This window comes from Zea mays, chromosome 4 (genome assembly GCF_902167145.1).
Source record: "Zea mays cultivar B73 chromosome 4, Zm-B73-REFERENCE-NAM-5.0, whole genome shotgun sequence".
In the NCBI taxonomy this organism is placed as follows: Eukaryota; Viridiplantae; Streptophyta; class Magnoliopsida; order Poales; family Poaceae; genus Zea; species Zea mays.
In genome coordinates, this window is record NC_050099.1 from 93,018,793 (window position 1) to 93,036,442 (window position 17,650).

Below are 17,650 nucleotides of genomic sequence, written 5' to 3' on the forward strand. Positions count from 1 at the left end.
CAACGCGAATACCGCTGAAAGTAAAAGGCGAAGAAGCTCCTAAGGGAGGCTTACAGCGAAAAATAAACGCTGATTCCGCTGAAGTAAAAGGCGAAGAAGCTCCTAAGGGAGGCTGACAGCGAAAAGTCAACGCTGATTTAAAAAGATTATGTGTTTTATTACAGGGATGTGCGTGTATCTTCGGAATAAATACCATTTTACATAGCATAACATCATCACATCATTTCGCATGGCATAAGCATCATACATCATGCTGCATATGGCACAAGAAGGGGACACAATATCGATCTTCAGAAGAATGTTTTGAAAAAGGGGAAAATCATGCTAAGTCACAAGGAGATACACTATTGATCTTCGGAAGTGTAGCTTCGGAAAATATCTTCACGAAGCTTGGATATTCTTCATCAGAACACTACGGATATTGTTGTGATAAATGAAAATTCTTCTTCACGAAGCATGAAAAGAAGGGAAGGTGTTTTTTCGTCAAAGACTCAAAAATGGTACGTATGTAAAATTTCATGCATCGTAAAGAATTGAACCATAAAAAAAGACAAGTATATTACATTCAGGATTACAAGATATTATACATATTATATTTCAGATGTTTTTACAATAGCACCTAGTCTTCCCTAAGTACTACTTCCGCAGCTTCATTCAGGAGTTGATTAACAACTTGATCCATGATAGCTTCAGCCATCTTTTTAATTTCATCGTCATCTTTCGGGGGAGGGCCCGGAGACGCTTTAGTAGGATCTGAGGGAGGACAGGATACAGCTACATTGCTATTACAAATTGCGAACGAAGTTTAAAATCAAAAATTACAACACAATAAAAACCATTAGTTAATACCTATTTGCCCTTCGGGCTCTGCGCTTTTCTCAGCAGCCTCTGCTACTTTTCTAGCATCATGGATGCCCTTTTCGCTTTTTTGGATAATTTCTCGGGCCATTTCTCGACCACCATTGTCCCAGACATCGGTGAAAAATTTTCCACCAACCATGCTAGCTTCGGCTGAAGGATCTTTTGCATCTTCGAAGGACAAGGTAGCTTCGGATTGCGCTAAAATCTTTACATGCTCGCAGCCCTTTTTCTCCAAAATGGTGGCAATCCCCCTGGCACCCGAAAAAGCACATATGTCCCCACGGCTATTTAAAATTTCCTCGAAGGCCTCAGCTTCGTGATTAATCCATTCGATGGGATCTTCGGTGTTGCCTCTTGTAAAGTTTTCTTCGCTCGAAAATGCGCCAACGCTGGCGAAGCTAGCTTTCATTTTCTTAACACACTCCACAGATTTGTCGTAGCATCTTTTCTTGGACGAACGAAGCTCTTCAACAGTTCCTTCTAAATGATTTGCCCATTGGTCGCTAAGTTCTCGCCTCGTTTCTTCAAGTATGCGTTCCTCTTTAGCTCTGGCTAGTTGTTTTCGAAGATCTTCAATTTCACGCTTCTGAGCCTCAGCTTGACCTTTAAAAGTAGCTTCGTCTTCTTTTATTCTATTTATCAATGAATGCAATATTTTATCTTTTTCGAGACCTTCGTTCCTTAGTTCAATTACTTCGGAACGAAGGTTGCTCAGGGCCATAACACACCCTTCATCTTCGGCATCTTTTTGGGCCCTAAGGGCATTACTAAGTATAAGGCCCTGCAAAGAAAAATGTATGTGCGTCAATAAATTTAAGCAAATGAAAAAATTTTGGTTTCAAGAAAAAATACAAAGACCTCATTTTTTGCACCTTTAAGCTATTGTACGCCAAGCTGTCGGCCAGCTCGTTTTTCGACAACACCGAGAGCCCGTCTTCAAGTGTTGGGAATCCGAAGCTCTTGCTCATCTCCCGACAGACAGAAATCTCCTTGCTGTGAGGGAGACAATACAAGAAGTCTTCTTCTCCGCTGCCGTTGAATATCAACGCCCCCTCTGGATATTTCAGTTTTTGGGCGTAAAACTGGGCCTCTTGCTTTTCTTTTTCAGACAACTTTTTCCCCGAAGCATGTCGAACAATATAATCAAGGACTTTGGGGGATGCTTCGGGGGCAACATCACTGATTTCTTCAACAAGAATTGGCTCTGTCATTTTTTCTTCCTCGGTTTCCAAGGATTTTACCTTCGTGGGCTCTGAAGGCCCAGCTTCAGTCTCAGTTTGTTGCTTTGGAGCTTCAGCATCAAAGATTTCAGTTTCCGCTTCGGAAGTTTCAACAGTCTTCTTCGGAGTCGTGCTTGAGGACTCAATTGTCTCCAGAACATCTAGCACAGTGACCATTCTTTTTCTTTTTGGGGTCACCGTTGGGCCCTTTTGGTTTTTTGTTGTCTCAACACTTGCTGAAGGACTTAAAATTTCCAATATTTTCGTTCCTTCAGTACTCGGTTCTTCTGCTTTTTCTGCTGAAGGTGCTTCAGCTTTTTCTTCGAACTTCGGCTCTGAAGTTAGTTCTTTAATTTCGGTGGCCGAAGAGGTTTCACCGGCGAACTCAGGCACTATAGCTGGTTCAATGTAGCGTGGCCGGTGTGTGAGAACTTTTACTCTTTGTCTCTTCGGCGCTGGCTCGCTGGGAGCGGCTGAAGCAGTTTCCTGTGCAGAAGTTGCGCTTTTTCTTTTTTGGCCCCGCGTTGGATACTGGTAGTCGGGGTACACGAACCCAATTGCGTCAAACACTCGGTTCAGTCTTTTCTTTTTCCGGCCTCCGAAGGCTGCTGACAATGCAGTATCTTCGGCCTTTGAATAAACCCCAAGTAGTTCATCACTTACATTTTCAATGCTTTTTAGCCAGTCATCATCTGGCTCTACGAATTTGTCTCCGAATTTGAAAGTATACTTCAGCCTGATAAGTCCACCTTCGTCAGCCTCCTTTATAGTCTCTTGTGGCATTTCCCATTTTTCCGCGAGCGGCCATACTCTGAAGGCAATATGCTCTTGGACCAAATCTCTCGTTCCAATAAAAGAACAAATAACTCCGAAGGCTCTCTGGCATTCTTCGGCAGCTTCATTCATTTCAACCTTCGGCCTCCGCAGGCCGAAGCTTTGCCAAATAGGGCGCATAATTATACCTTTAATATCTTCCCGTGTTTTTAGGTCATTCTTCACATAAAACCATTCTGTCATCCAGTCGCCGGGCCATCTCTTCCGAAAGGTTGGCACGGGACAGCTTGACCCAGACCGAGAAACGAAACTATAGCAGCCAAAATTATTGTGATACTGTTCCTTACCCCAGGGTTTTGTCTCGTATGATAATTCGTGTATGTTGCAGAAACTTTTCGCATCAGGTTCCAGACCTTGGCTTCTCACGGCCCACACGAAGATATTCAGCCTTATGATTGCTTCGGGGGTAAGTTGGTGAAGATAGACTTCAAATATTTTCAGCACCTCTACGACAAAGTTGCTCAGGGGAAATCGTAGTCCAGCTTTCAAAAAGCTTCGGTACACTACGACTTCATTTTCTTCAGGGTTCGGACAAGTCTTTTCTCCTTCGTCGACCCTCACAACGGACAAGTCCCGGAAATATCTTCCCCTCATGTTGACAAGATGATTTTCTTTGATACTTGATTTGCCGAAAACCGCATGGCTTGGTCGCCAAGGGCGATCTTCGGAGTCTTCACCACCACTATCCACATCATAACTGTCGCTGTCATCAGTATCTTCAGACAAACCTTCTAAAATCTCTTTGGTGATTTTTTCTGTATTGGTCTTCGACATTGCTATAAGAAACCCCAGGTTTTTCTCTTCAGAGAGACTCAGCTTCATCTCGGCAGCAGCCTTCTTATCTTCATACATCTTCGGAAACACTAAAAAACTGTTTTCAACGCCGAAGCTTAAAAACTTAAAAAGCTAAGCAAGTCTTGGTGCGCAAGAGCTAAAAATTGAGTGAGCAAGAGCAGATGGCAAGAGAGCGTACCAAATGAGCTCGCGGTATGCTCTTATTTATACGCCCAGTGCGTTGAAAATTGGAAGACCCCGCTTGTCAGTGAATGTTGCTATTCTAGCAAAGGGAAGGTGTTTTTTCGGACCTTCGGCTTAAGGCCTTCGTCCATGTCGCAATCTAAATTTATTATTCTAACAAATTAATATTACGAGGGGCTACTGTTGGGGGCCTTCGGCTTCCGAAGGTCCTCAAAAACAAGATTTAACAGTGTTTCTGGAGTATAATGTGTGAATAGGTATCTTCGGACTCGAGTCGATATCACAGTAGGAGAAGCCCAAATAATACGAAGGTTGATACAGCGCCGAAGATGTGAGCAGGAAAGCTTCGGCGTGGTAGCAGAAAAGGAAACCGACTTAAAGATGAAAAGGCTATTCAGACCTCGGTGGATTACTATAGAATTACTACCAAATGTAAAGGGCATGGATGTAATTTTATATGGGCTGTGTCCCGTGCCTATAAATAGGTGAACAGTACCCCCGTACTGCGGGGGCTGACTTGGCATTTGGTTTTGCGTCACGCTTTTACTTTTGCCTTCTTTCAAGCCGAAGGTACATTTGTAATTTGATATTATTTCTAATTTTCTATAATAATAATACAGAAACGAGTTGATAATAATACATAATGGTTTATGCTATCTTTTGTGTCTCATATGATTCTTTCTTCATTATTATATGTTGAATGTATGAAGGTATGTCCTTCATAACCTTCGTCCGAAAATCATTATGTCCTAAGGGAAATAATGCTTCGAAGGACGAAGGACTTTAACGTTTAACATTTCTTGTGTTGCCTTGTTCTTAATTCTTAGCATTTGAGAACAAGTCCCCAACAGTAAGGATTCACTTTAGTAAGCTATTTCTGCAAAAATATCTATGTTGATTCTTGCTAAAGCCTTTTCCTTGATCCCTATTTAACCACCATACCCTTGAGAGTCTTTTCTTTAGTCGGGTAAGTCTTGCTGAGTAATTCCATACTCAGGGTTTTATTCCCTATTGTTTTTCAGGTTATAGTTTTGTGCTGCTGATGATGGTGTTAAGTGCTGGTGGGCTCGGCCTTCTTATAAGTCTAAGTAACCCTTCTATTCTTCTTACTGAGGATGGTCACTTGAGATAGCATATATTTCAAACTTATAAATAATTTATAATAGTTTAAAGTTATTTCTTGGAATCACCTTTGTAATCACTCCGATCATGTACAAAGTAAAATTTTTGTAACTTGTAAAATTTGGTAATAAGATTTCCGCTGCAAAAATGTTGATGTGTGTGATTTGTATTACTTAATCTTGCGGTTCTGGTTGTAAGTGGTTTATCCAAGGTCCTTGGGGCACTCGGACAGATCCTGTTAAGTTATCTGGTGCACATGCATAGCCGTCTGAGGTCTTTGAGACAAGGACAGGTGCATGTGGGCCCAATAACTTGGGAGGTTCTGCCACAAGCACCTTGTGTCCCTGCCAATACTGGTAGCTCCGGAGCCGGAGGAGTCGTTGTACTTATACATTGCAGCGGCTTCAGAGGCGGTGAGCATGGTGCTGGTCGCCGAAAGGACGACACAACATCCCCAGGGGAGTCAGGAAGTTCCCCTAGGAGAAGGTGGTGGTCCGACCAAGGCTAGGAGTTTGAGGACTCGGGACCGACTGAGGAGGTCCGAACCATCCAGAAGCTGGTCTACTACTTCAGCGAGGTCCTCTATGAGGCAAAGGCCAGGTATCTTGAGACGCACAAGCTTATATATGCTATACTTGTCGCATCCAGGAAGTTGCGCCACTATTTTCAGGCATACAGAGTTGTGGTGGTGTCCTCCTTCCCGTTAAAGGCCATTCTCCACAACTCCAACGCCACAGGCAACATCGCCAAGTGGGCAGCGGAGCTTGCTGAGTTCCAACTGGACTTCTAGCCTTGCCACGCTGTCAAGAGCCAGGTCCTGGCTGACTTCATCGTGGAGTGGACTCCTTCCCCGAGCGCTCCTGGGGGTCCGGATCCCGATTCGGATCCCACACCTACAGAGCCTAGGGCTCTGGTCTTCACCGAGCCCCACTAGACGCTCTTCTTCGATGGGTCCGCCTGCCAGCAGGGTGGCGGCACTGGAGTGGTCCTCATCGACCCAAGTGGAGATCAAGTGAAGTACATGGTGCACCTTGAGTTCAAGGCCACCAACAACATGGCGGAGTATAAAGCACTGATCTTCGGCCTGTCTGTGGCCCTATCCCTAGGGATCCACCAGCTCCTCGTGAAGGGGGACTCCCAGCTAATTATAAAGCAGGTCCATGAAGAATGTAGCTGCAACGAGCCCAGGCTCGCAGCTTACCTCTTCCACGTAAGGAAGCTGGAGAAGGACTTCGTTGCCCTGGAACTGCAACATGTTCCTCGGGCTAATAACTCAGCAGCAGATGAACTCTCCACGAGGGCATCAACTTGGGCACCTGTGCCCGAGGGCGTCTTCGAAAGAAGGCTGCTGAGACCTACCGCCCAGCCTGCCGAACCGGGTGAAGGGGGCGAGACTAGCACCTCGAAGCTAGCAGTCCCGGTGGCGTTCCATCTATAGCGCCAAGGATTGTGTGTGCTACAGAGGGTCCTGCCAACCTCTTAGCGCGACAGCTAGTATCTTAGAATGGTCCCGATGCATGGATCTCCGAGATCCGGGACTACTTGAAAGAAAATATCCTTCCTGAAGACCATGTGGCCGCAGAGCGCATAGTGCGGTTGGCTAAACGATACACGGTGGTAGAAGGGGATTTATACCGCCATGGCGCCAACGGCATTCTCATGCGGTGCATCACCCAGGAGGAGGGTCGTGAGCTGCTCACGAAGATCCATGGAGGAGAGTGTGGAAGTCATTCATCATCCCGCACAATGGTTGGTAAGGCCTTCCGGCACAGCTTCTACTGGCCAACTGCTCTCCAGGATGCAACTGAGTTAGTAAAGTCCTGCGAAGCATGTCAATTCCATGCAAAGCAGATACACACACCGGCTCAGGCTCTACAAATGATTCCATCCTCCTGGCCATTCGCTGTACGGGGGGTGGATATCCTAGGGCCATTCCCCAGGGCTGTCGGTGGGTACCGTTTTCTCTTCGTCGCCATCGACAAGTTCACAAAGTGGCCAGAGGCTACCCCTGTGATCAGTATCACCTAAGGTGTTGCTGTTGCTTTCCTCAAGTCGATTGTCTGCAGATTTGGGGTCCCAAGCCGTATCATTACGGACAACAGGACCCAATTCAAAAGCCGGCTCTTCCAAGAGTATTGCGAGGGCATCGGCAGTTAGCTCTGCTTTGCGTCTGTGGCTCATCCCAGGAACAACGGTCAGGCTGAGAGGGCAAACGCAGAAATCCTCAAGGGACTCAAGACACGCACCTATGACTGCTTAAAAAGCATGGTGCAAATTGGGTCAACGAGCTTCCGTCCGTACTATGGGGTAACCGGACCACACCCAGCCAAGCTACCGAGGAGACCCCGTTCTTCCTAGTCTATGGGGCCGAAGCTTGCCTTTCCCCAGAAGTCATTATGGGCTCCCCACGGGTCCAGTCTTTCGATGAGTCTATGCAGGAACAGCTACGACGTGAGGACGTGGACTTCATCGACGAATGCAGATGGCAAGCGGCGATCCAAAATGCACGGTACAACCAGGCGCTCAGGCGCTACCACCAACGGTTTGTGCATAGTAGGGAGCTCAGGGTCGAGGACCTAGTCCTAAGGTGAGTACTGAACCGAGAAGGGCTCCATAAACTCTCCCCTAGTTGGGAAGGACCCTTCAAGGTGACGGAAGTATGCCGACCCGGGTGTGTCCACCTTGCCACAACAGAAGGAGTAGCTCTTCCCAATCCCTAAAGTATAGAGCATCTCCGTAAGTTCTACCCATAAGAGCAACATTGGCAGGGTTGAGTTCTCTTCATTTGTAACTAGGTTGCGCATATGTGTACGTCAATCCGGTGAGGTCCGCCCTTGTAACCCAGTCTGTTGGTCTACACCCATGTATATCAAGTTATAAGGAAATGATTTACCCCCCAGATGTGCTTTTGTGATGGTTTTATTCTACTTCGATTTACATGCATTATTTTTTATCTAACCGACTCATACAGTTTCCCACCCTTGCTAGTATGATGACATCCGAATTGAGTAGCTAGGCTTGCAGTTTGGGACCCTGCTACTACTGCAGGGAGTCCGGCAACCTGCGGACCAGTTCTAAAGAAGGGGCGCTCGTCTCCTGGAGGGGTCCGGAGTTGTGTAGCCGCTTAGCATGGTTACGTACCCTAAGCTTGCACACTCCACCACTCTGCAACGGGCACCCTAGCATTTGGAACTGTGATCCTGTGGGTCCGGGCATACGGCTTGGCTTCCCAATCTAAGTCCTGCAGGTCCTGTTGCATGAATCAAAGGATGGCTGATACCAGACGATGGGTACTATGGGTGTGCTCCTAACACTTCAAAGCCAGAGCTGTGTGCAGGTCCAGGTCCTAGGGACCGGACCATCAATTTTATCTTTGGTATACTGGTATCCAGCCTCGACACGTCGAGCCTACCTCCCAGGGGGCCAAGTACCAAGGGGAACTTAATGACGCTACACACAGCAAGGACAAATAACATACAGATAAGTTTAAGTTCCAATGCTACCTCATTAGAGGTTCTTAGAACATCTTACAAAATCAAAAGTTGTTACAGCTGCTTCCCAGCGGAACCCTTGCTTTGTCTCTACTACTCTACAGGTCATCAGCAGGGTCGCGCTAGAAGCGCTCGACCACTAGCTCCACAGCGTCTTGTACGCTCTCCCGGGCGGCATCTTCAGTGGTGGCCACCAGACCAGCGATCACCGGCTCCAAGGATATGGCCGGGTCGTGACTCCGAAAGCATGTCAAGACGTATTCAATCACGCCCGACAGAGCTTGCCGCCCTCTGCCTCTAGGCGGGCCTCGAGAATCTGGTCTAGGCGCCGGAGGTGATCGGCGATGGAGTCCAGCACCGGGAGCGCGTCGGAGATTGACATTGGCAGCTCCGATACTGGGATGGGGCTCATCCCCAGCGGCACTAGTGTTGTGCTCGCCTCGCCGGCCCACGCGGCGATGCGCTGGACCCTGGCGCGGTGCTCCGCTTGAAGATCTTCAAGGGCCTTCCTGGTGGCCTCCACCGCCTGGGGGCCCGGCTCCGCCTGTGCCGCGTTGAACTGACAGATCCTCTCCTCTAGCTTCCTCTCCCTCTCTTCTGCTTCCAGCTCGTGCTCGGCCAGCATCTCGCCTCACCGGGTGAGCATTTCTTCCCGGAAGGTGAGATCCGTCTCTCGCCTGGCGAGGTCCGTCTCCCGCCTATCCAAGTACTGCTCCTTCGCTTTAAGTTTCTCCTTGGTGAGGGTAGCGTCGCTGGCCTTGCCCTCGAGCTCTTGCTCCCACTTTCTCATCCTCTCCACGGCCTTGACCTGCTGGACCCGCTGGGCTTCCAGAGTCTGGTCCAGGGCTTTCAGTTTGGCTTGGTATTCTGTTGTGAGGGCCTCCCTCTGAGTCAAGGCTTCCTCCCTCCTAGCCACCTTCTTCTCCCTCCGAGACGCCTCCAGCTCCCTGGCGCACACCTTCTGGAGGTCCCTCTTGTACTCCTTACGGTCCCGCTCGAGTTGGGACCGCTTGGAGATGAACTGGCGGGACGCCGTCTTGGTGCGCTCCTCCAGTTGGGTGTGGCAGTCGTTGAGGTGCTGGTGCTCAGCCTCAAGCGCCTCCCACTCCCACAAGATTGCTGCCCCAGTGTCACTAAGGATCTGGCGGGGGCGGGACAGCATACGGGGGAGGAGGACTGACGCAGCTTCTTACTTGGCACCAGACCGGAGCCGTCGCCCGAACACCACCTCCATCTCCTCCGGAGCAGGCGGAGAGTTGGAGATGGACGTGCCTCCTGCGTCATCCCCAGTGTCCGAACGGGGCGCGGATCCCCCAGCTAGGACCTCCGCCGCCGCTGCGACGCCACCCGACGCTGGTGCCGCTGCCGCCGGATCCTCGGCTGGGGCATGGGAAGCTGTTGGTGCTGTTTTGGCAGCAGCCGGGGGCGGATCACCGGCACCACTCCCAGCAGATGCCTGCTACTGAGAGCCAGACCCGTCGGTGGGCATGGTATCTGGCGGAGGAGGTGTGGCCTTGGGAGCAGAGGGGGAAGAAGCCCTGAAAAACAGACGATGGGTTAAGACTTGTCGGCATGACGATTAAGCTCAAAGAAAAAAGGGGCTACACTTACTTGGGACCCTAGACCTTCCAGTGACCCTGGAAGCGAGATCGCCGCTCTTGCTGCTACTACTGCTGTTGCTGTTGCTGCTGCTGCTGTTGGTGCCCCTAGGGGAGATCACCCCCAGATGGTGGTGGTGGCGGTGGGACCGATGGTGGTGGTCGTGGTGATGGCGGCGGGACCGGAGGACTGATGCGCCTCTGCGCTCCGTGGGCCTGGGAGCTCGCCTCCTCAGCCCTACCTGCGGTCCTCTAGCGCTTTTGGGGAGGCTCCAAAATGAGTGACCCGTCAGCGCGACGCAGCCGGCATCGCCTCTCCTCCTCCGACCCCTTGGGGCCACCTGGGGCGAAGGCGCTGCTTGCAGCCCCTTTACCCTTGTCCAAGGGGCTGGGGGCCACGGCGGGGGCGCTGGGAGCCACACCGGCGGGCTGGGGACCTCTAGCCGGTGCATCTGAGATCTGGATCCCGCGGTGGGGGTCTCGGCCGCTGGTCTGGCGAACCGCCATGCCGCTCTCGTCGAGGGTCGGCAGCATGGCCAAGATCGCCGTCCTCAGCCCTAGGTCATCGCAGAGCACAGGGATGTTTTGGAGGAGGATCAGGGACTCAGGGACAAAAGTTTCCCCAGTAATCCCTCCCACCAGGACCGCCAGCTCGTCCCAGGACAGATCGGTGCCCGGCCCACGCTGGATCCTATCGATGTCGTTCGGGTCGGTGAACCAGCAGCACAGGCGCGGTCTCCTCTGCAGCGGCGCAATTCGGCGCTTCAAGAGGTCGCCGACCACTTGCATCGACGTTAGGCCACCCGTAGCCAAGCCCTTGATCCTGTCCAATACGGGCAGGAACTCTGGCAAAAGGGACGGCTTGGTCCTCCACTGCTTTCGGTCGAGCGCTGGCCCATCACTCGGCAGGACGAGGTGGTCGTTGGCCTCGGCGCTGGCAATCACCCAGTCGCTGTGCCAATTTTCCCACCTCGCGCCGCCGAAGGTGGGGATGTAGACGATGGCTAGATCCGGCCTCGTCTAGAAGTAGTAGGCACCAATGTGGTGCCTAGTCTTCCCAGACTTGACCAGCACGAAGAAGTAGCGGAAGAGAGAAGTGCAGGGGGCCACACCTACAAACATCTCGCAGAGGTGGACGAAGATGGCCGCCTGGAGGACGGAGTGGGGCGTGAGGTGCTGAAGCCTGAACTCCTCCAACAGCAGCAGAAAGAAGGGCGAGATCGGCAGTGCCAACCCGCAGGAGATGTAGGAGGTGAACAGCACGAACTCCCTAGCGGCGAGATCGCCGAGGGGAGCAGCGCTGGCACGGATTCTGCCGGTGAACCCTGGAGCGCTCCACTCGAGCAGGCCGCGCACCAGGTTAAGCGCTTCCTCAGACTGGAAACGGTTAGGGTGACCAAGCGAAGCCATGGCGTGTGTGGTGGCGCGGGCGTAGAGCAGAGGAGCACGAAGGCAAATGGGCGCAAGCGATTGGGAGAGAATGCGAAAGGGTACCCGCCGCATGCGGGGTGAATCCTTTTTCAAGGAAACCTGAGTCCTTGTTAGGGAAACCCTTCCGCACGCCTCTCAATCGCCGCAGGAAATCTCGCCCGACGGGCACCAAGGACCAAGACAAACCCAGTCCGTGACACGGGGGCCCGAGTCCACAAGTCATACAGTTTGTGTGCCGGACTTCGGGTGCGGAAAGAGTGAACCGCCGCACGCGCCTGTAGTGCGCCTCCTCGGGGCCGCTGCAGAAGACAAACCCAGTCTATGACACGGGGGCCTGGGTCCACAAGTCATACGGTTTGTGTGCCGGACTTCGGGTGCGGAAAGAGCGAACCGTCGCGCGCGCCTGTAGTGCGCCTCCTTGGGGCCGCTGCAGAAGACAAAAGGTAATTGTTTAAACCAATGCAGCAGCAACGAGGTGCCCCGCGCGTGGCCTGGCGAAACCACCAAGCGTGGGGGCTCGTGGGTCAGTTAGCCGTGGGGACAGATATAGCAGTTAGCGTGACCGAAGGTGGATTGACGGTGGGTGCGTCAACAGACGCACTGAAACGACATGCCAATCATCAATCAGGCCATGTTGAGGCAAAGTACAAGCCTTGGCCCCACCTGCAGGCTCGCACCCTCCCCTAAGGTGGGCCCAGGGGCCACTGTCGGTACCCAGAAACTAGGGTACCCCAGACTACTGTGTAAAGACACAGTACCCACGCGACTATCTTTAGTCGCGTGGTAAAAGAGTTGTATGTGGGACCAGGCCATAACTCACCCCAGCCTCGGGTGACTACTCTGGGCCAGCAACAGCGCCTGACCCCACCACATAGGCGGGTCCGGGTCCACCACGTGTCCAGAGAAAGTGATATACTCTAAGACATCAACAGTGAGTCCGGACCTCCATGGGAAAGTGTCGAACCCCTGGATATACAGTCCGGACCTCCAAGTTTGGTCCAGGACCCCCACATGTACGGACTGGACCCCTAGAATGGGATCCGGACCCCCCCCCGTATGGGGTCTGGGCCGCCCACAGTAGGGTCCCAAGGTCCTAGGACAGAACACGTCCGGGCTTTAATCAGGGCCCAGGTGGGGGTCCGGTGTCGACACGTGTCCGGACCTGTCTGCATACACTCCAGTTCCCGGCTCAAGTGGAGACTCGATGCTGCCACGTGGCATACTACACGCGGCATAAGCCAATAGGCTGAACCTGGCATGACGCCTCTGGGCTACGCGCGCCTTCGCATTCATTACGGATAAGGCGTGCGCCTGTCCATTCCACTGACAGGCGGCGTGCCCAGTCCATGATACGTTAGTCGCGCAATTACTCGCACGTTACTATATCGAGGGCAATGACTCACCATTACTCGTGCGGGTTACTGCCTATCAATGCTGCATGGACTGCAGCCATCATGACTTCCGCTAATTACTCATGCGTTACTCTGTCAGCATTAGTTATTCCCATAATGTATTTCTTCCATTATGCTCCTGGGCCCGCATGTCGGGGCTCAACACCCTTGTATGTGCCACCCTTAAACAATAAAATGGAAGGCACACAACGTTACAAGGACACGCTCAATCACACTCTCAATACTACTTACACACTATGGAGGTAGGGTATTACGCTCCGGTGGCCTGAACCACTATAATCCCTCGTGTCCTCGTGTGTTCATCCCGAATTTACCAAACAGGCAACCGCTTAGGCCCCCTCCTCATCTTAGGATTAGGGCGGGTGTGTTTCGCCACCCGGCCGGTGGATTTCCCCATCGACAGGTTCAATAGATGGAACCCATGTTCCAGTATCAATGTCACCCGATCAAGCCGCACCATTCAGGAATAGAAAAGGGACCCTTTGCCAAAACGTCATGGTTGTGTGTGATTTTAACGTTAACATAACTTATGTGTCAGCCGGATGGGAAGGATCAGCAACCGATTCAATGGTTCTTTGATCTGCAATGAACAATGTTGTAGGAAAGTTTGAAGTACCTTCTGTGAAGTACTACCTAGTAGATGGTGGTTATGCCAATACGACTTCCTTTATTGCACCATATCGTGGGGTTAGATATCACCTGAAAGAGTTTGGCCATGGTCATCGAAGGCCTCAAAATCACAAAGAGTTATTCAACCATCGCCATGTTGTTTTAAGAAATCATGTAGAGAGGGCTTTGGGTGTCGTAAAGAAGAGATTTCCAATCCTCAAAGTTGCTACCCTTCACAAAATGGAAAATCAAACAAAAATACCTATTGCTGCTGCAGTCCTCCATAACTTAATTCGATCACATAATGGTGATGAGAGATGGCTAGAAAATGATCAAGGAAATATCAACCCGCAAAGTTTTGTCAGCCTACCCAATAGTGACCATGGAAATGATGAAGGGAATATGGAAAGGAATAACTTAAGAGATATGATAGCTTATCATATGTGGGCAGATTATGAGCAACGTAGAAATCAGTGAATCATTTCTGTAATGGATATTGTGTAATCAATAAATGTCATTTCTGTAATGGATATTTTGTGATCAAGGAATTATTGTGTTTTTTTACTATGGCCATAAAATAAGAAATGATGTTCATAGTTTCTTTTTTGCTGGTGATTCTCTATAATAGATATGATGTTCACAAGAGGTTCTCCCAAAATTTTGATGTTATCTAAAGCTGCTCAAAAGAAGGTTTCTCCTAAAGCTTCTACATCAAAGAAGTGTGGAGGTACATGTTATTTAATATAAAATCTTGTACATGTTATTCTTATTGTGTTTCAACTTCAAATGATTAATTGTCCCTCATATTTTTTTGAAATTTAGGTGGTGTTCAGAGAGCAGCATGGAATTCTGAATTGGAAAAGAGCCTCGTTGATTTGTTGTTTGAGCACAATGTACCTCCATATAGGGCTCAAAATGGCTGGAGTCCATATGCTTGGAACAAAATTGTTACTGAATTCAACAAGAAGCATGAGTATGTCACATTCAACAAGATTCAAATTCAGGAGAAGGAGAGGGAATTGAAAAGGGATTACAAGATGTTGAAAGAGGCTAGAAAGCAAAGTGGTGTTTCCTGGAATAAGAAACGATGCATGATTGTTGCTGATCCACCAATATGGGAAAACATCATAAAAGTAAGTTTTTGACTCCAACTTTATAATTGTGAACTTATCATAAAGTAGTTTAGGAACTTACTTTTTACAATGTTTTATCAGTCATTTCCTAGGGCCAAGAAATTTCAAAAGAAGTCTTTCCCTCTCTTTGATGCTCTTGGGGAACTATATGATGGGCACATTGCTCAAGGGACCTGGAACATAACATCTAGACAACTACCACAAGAATGGAACACAATTTCAAATGAAGAAGAACAAATGAACACCACAAGAATGGATGAGGAAGGCATTATTCAACAACAACCACAAGAAGAGGATTCAAGATTGGAACAAGATGAAGATCCTATAATTGAAAGGACTGAACAGAGGTCTACTGCAACGAGAAGGTCTACTGCATCAACAATCAATCAAGATAAGGAAGCAAAGAGGATGAAGAAGGATTCTTTGGAAGGACTTGTTGGGAGATATCTAGATCTGAAATCAAAACAAGTTGAGGATGAGGTTACACAAATGGCGAAAGGAAAAGAATTTGCTCAAGGTAATGACTTCTCCATCATGAGATGCATTTCTGTTCTTAGATCCATGAATGTGATAGCAGATGAGAAGATAAAAGCAGCTGAGGTGTTCGACATACCAAACAACAGAGAGACATTTATCAGTTTTAGTGTTGATGAACCAGAAACTGCCCTCCTATGGTTAAGACGGAAGATTGATAAGCTCTAAGGTAAGTATAATCTATGATTTCATACCTTGTACTAGTTTGTTGCTAGTCCTGCGTCGATCTGGGTGCTTGGGAAATGTGTGAAGCTAGATGTGCTTGTCGTGTATATAGTGTGTATGTATATGGTTATTACTTCCAAGTAGGCAGAGCGTGAGTGCACATGCATGGGGATGAATGCAACGGGGGTACTACATTTTTATTGCTTGAGAGAGACTGAATCCCATGGTTGGGAGTAGTTGTACTTGGTTCCCTGCAGCTGGTGAGTTCTTTGTTGTTGCTGCTGTTAATCAGCCTCCATTTGTGCTCACTCAAGAAAAGTGTAGCAGCAACAACAACATGCGCTTGCATATTTTGAGGACCCAATGTTTATTAATTGATATGGGTTGCCTGCTGTTTTTCTTTCTGCATAAATTTCATTTTTTTTATCTGTTGATTTCTACTTTTGATTCCTTATTTAAACTTTGCAGACAGGAAATATTGGTCATATGGAGACAGTTCTGCACAACGTTCTGAGTCTGCATGTGCCAGTATGAGCTATATATATATGTTTCATTTCTCCTTGTTTGGGCTCAGCATGTAATAGCACTGAAGGAAGGTTGTTGTAAGACTTGTATGGCATGCTTAAATTTCTGGATAAAATCTAGCTTATACTAAGTCTATTACATGCTTAAATTTTTGAAAAAAATTGTATCGAGAATTGGATGGAATGCTTAAATTTCTAGAGAAATGACATGTTCTATGCTTAAATTTCTAGAGAAATGACATGTTTTATGCTTAATTGTTGTTGATTTTATTGGCTTTTGTTGCTATTTAAGTTTAGAATTTAATCCACATGGAATAAACGAACAAACATAGTTATTTGGGTTTTGGGATATAATCCATATGGCATAAACGAACAAACATTGGTTGATTGGATTTTGGGATTTAATCCCACAAGGGACTGGGTGAAAGCCTTGGATTCACCCAATCCATGTGGGGAAAAAATCAACCCGGGAAAGAATCCCAGATTGCCGAACAAGGCATAAGGGTTTGTTCGGGTAGCTCTTAATCCATGTGGATTGAGTGAGATTGGGTGGGTTTAAATCCCAAGTAAGTCAAACTCTTTCTTAATTTTTTCCAATCCCATCTAATCCATGGGTAACGGGATTAACCGAACAAGGCCTAAGTGGAAGAATCTTGTGTTTGTATCTGTCCCTCTTTTAGGTATCTTAACCTTGGTTTTCTATTTAAATGCACTAGAGATAATAGTTGATTGGCTAAAAAAATTATTAGTAAAATTAGCTAGCTAATAAATATCTAGCTAACTGTTGGGGGCCTTCGTCTTCCGAAGGTCCTCAAAAACATGATTTAATAATGCTTCTGGAGTATAATACATGAACAGGTACCTTCAGACTCAGATCAGAACCACAGTGTAAGAAGCACAAAGAATACGAAGGTTGACGCAGCGCCGAAGCTACGCGCAAGGGAGCTTCGGCATGACAGCAGAAAAGGGAACTGACTTAAAAGGGAAAAGGCCATTTAAACCTCGATGGATCACTATAGAGTCATTAGCAAATGTAAAGGGCATGAGTGTAATTTTACATGGGCTGCGTCTCGTGCCTATAAATAGATGAACAGTGCTCCTGTACTGTTCACGCTAACTTGGCATTTGCTTTTACGTCACGCTCGTACCTTTACCTTCTTTCAAGTCGAAGGTATATTTGTAATTTGATATCATTTCTATTATTCCATGATAATAAAATAGAAATGAGCTAATAATGCTACATAATTGTTCATGTTATTCCTTACATTCTATATGATTCTCCTTTTATTATCATATGCTGCAATGATGAAGGTATGTCCTTCATGACCTTCGTCTGAAGATCATTATATCCTAGGGAGATAATGCTTCAAAGGACGAAGGACATTAACCTTTAACATTTTGTGTTGCCTTGTTCTTAACTCATAGCATTTGAGAACAAGTCCCCAACATTGGCGCCCACCTCCGGTGAATCCTTTCGACCACCTTCGGCAAGCATTGACCTTCGTCATGCCACCGAAGAAAGTTTCAGCGCCAGGGGCTACCGCTCTGCAGCCACTGGACCCAAACAAGGAGACCCTTTCTCTTCGAGAGGTCTGAAGCCAGAAGAGAAAGGCCACTAGTCCAACACCCTAGGAGGACGAGTTGGACCAAGAAATCAGAAACATGGAGATGCTTCATCAACAAGTACAAAGGAAGAAGGAGAAGATGGCTCGACTAGCCGATCTTCAAAGGCAGATTG

The 17,650-nt window shown here is 48.3% G+C and overlaps 1 protein-coding gene across 7 annotated transcripts in view; it reads left to right on the forward strand.

Annotated features, from left to right (window-relative positions):
• Positions 1-16,134, forward strand: part of LOC103653514 (uncharacterized) — a 70,292-nt gene extending 54,158 nt beyond the window's left edge. For 6 of the 7 annotated variants that reach the window (XM_020552577.3, XM_020552576.3, XM_020552578.3 and 3 more), the window contains exons 3-6: positions 14,185-14,283; positions 14,379-14,689; positions 14,771-15,392; positions 15,857-16,134. In XM_020552577.3, coding sequence (XP_020408166.1) covers positions 14,187-14,283; positions 14,379-14,689; positions 14,771-15,391 — 1,029 coding nt within the window. In that variant the 5' untranslated portion in view covers positions 14,185-14,186 and the 3' untranslated portion in view covers position 15,392; positions 15,857-16,134. Of the gene's footprint in view, positions 1-13,350; positions 13,530-14,184; positions 14,284-14,378; positions 14,690-14,770; positions 15,393-15,856 lie in introns of those variants that run through there. The other variant, XR_565524.4, reaches the window with a different exon arrangement.
• The last annotated feature ends 1,516 nt before the right edge of the window (positions 16,135-17,650 follow it).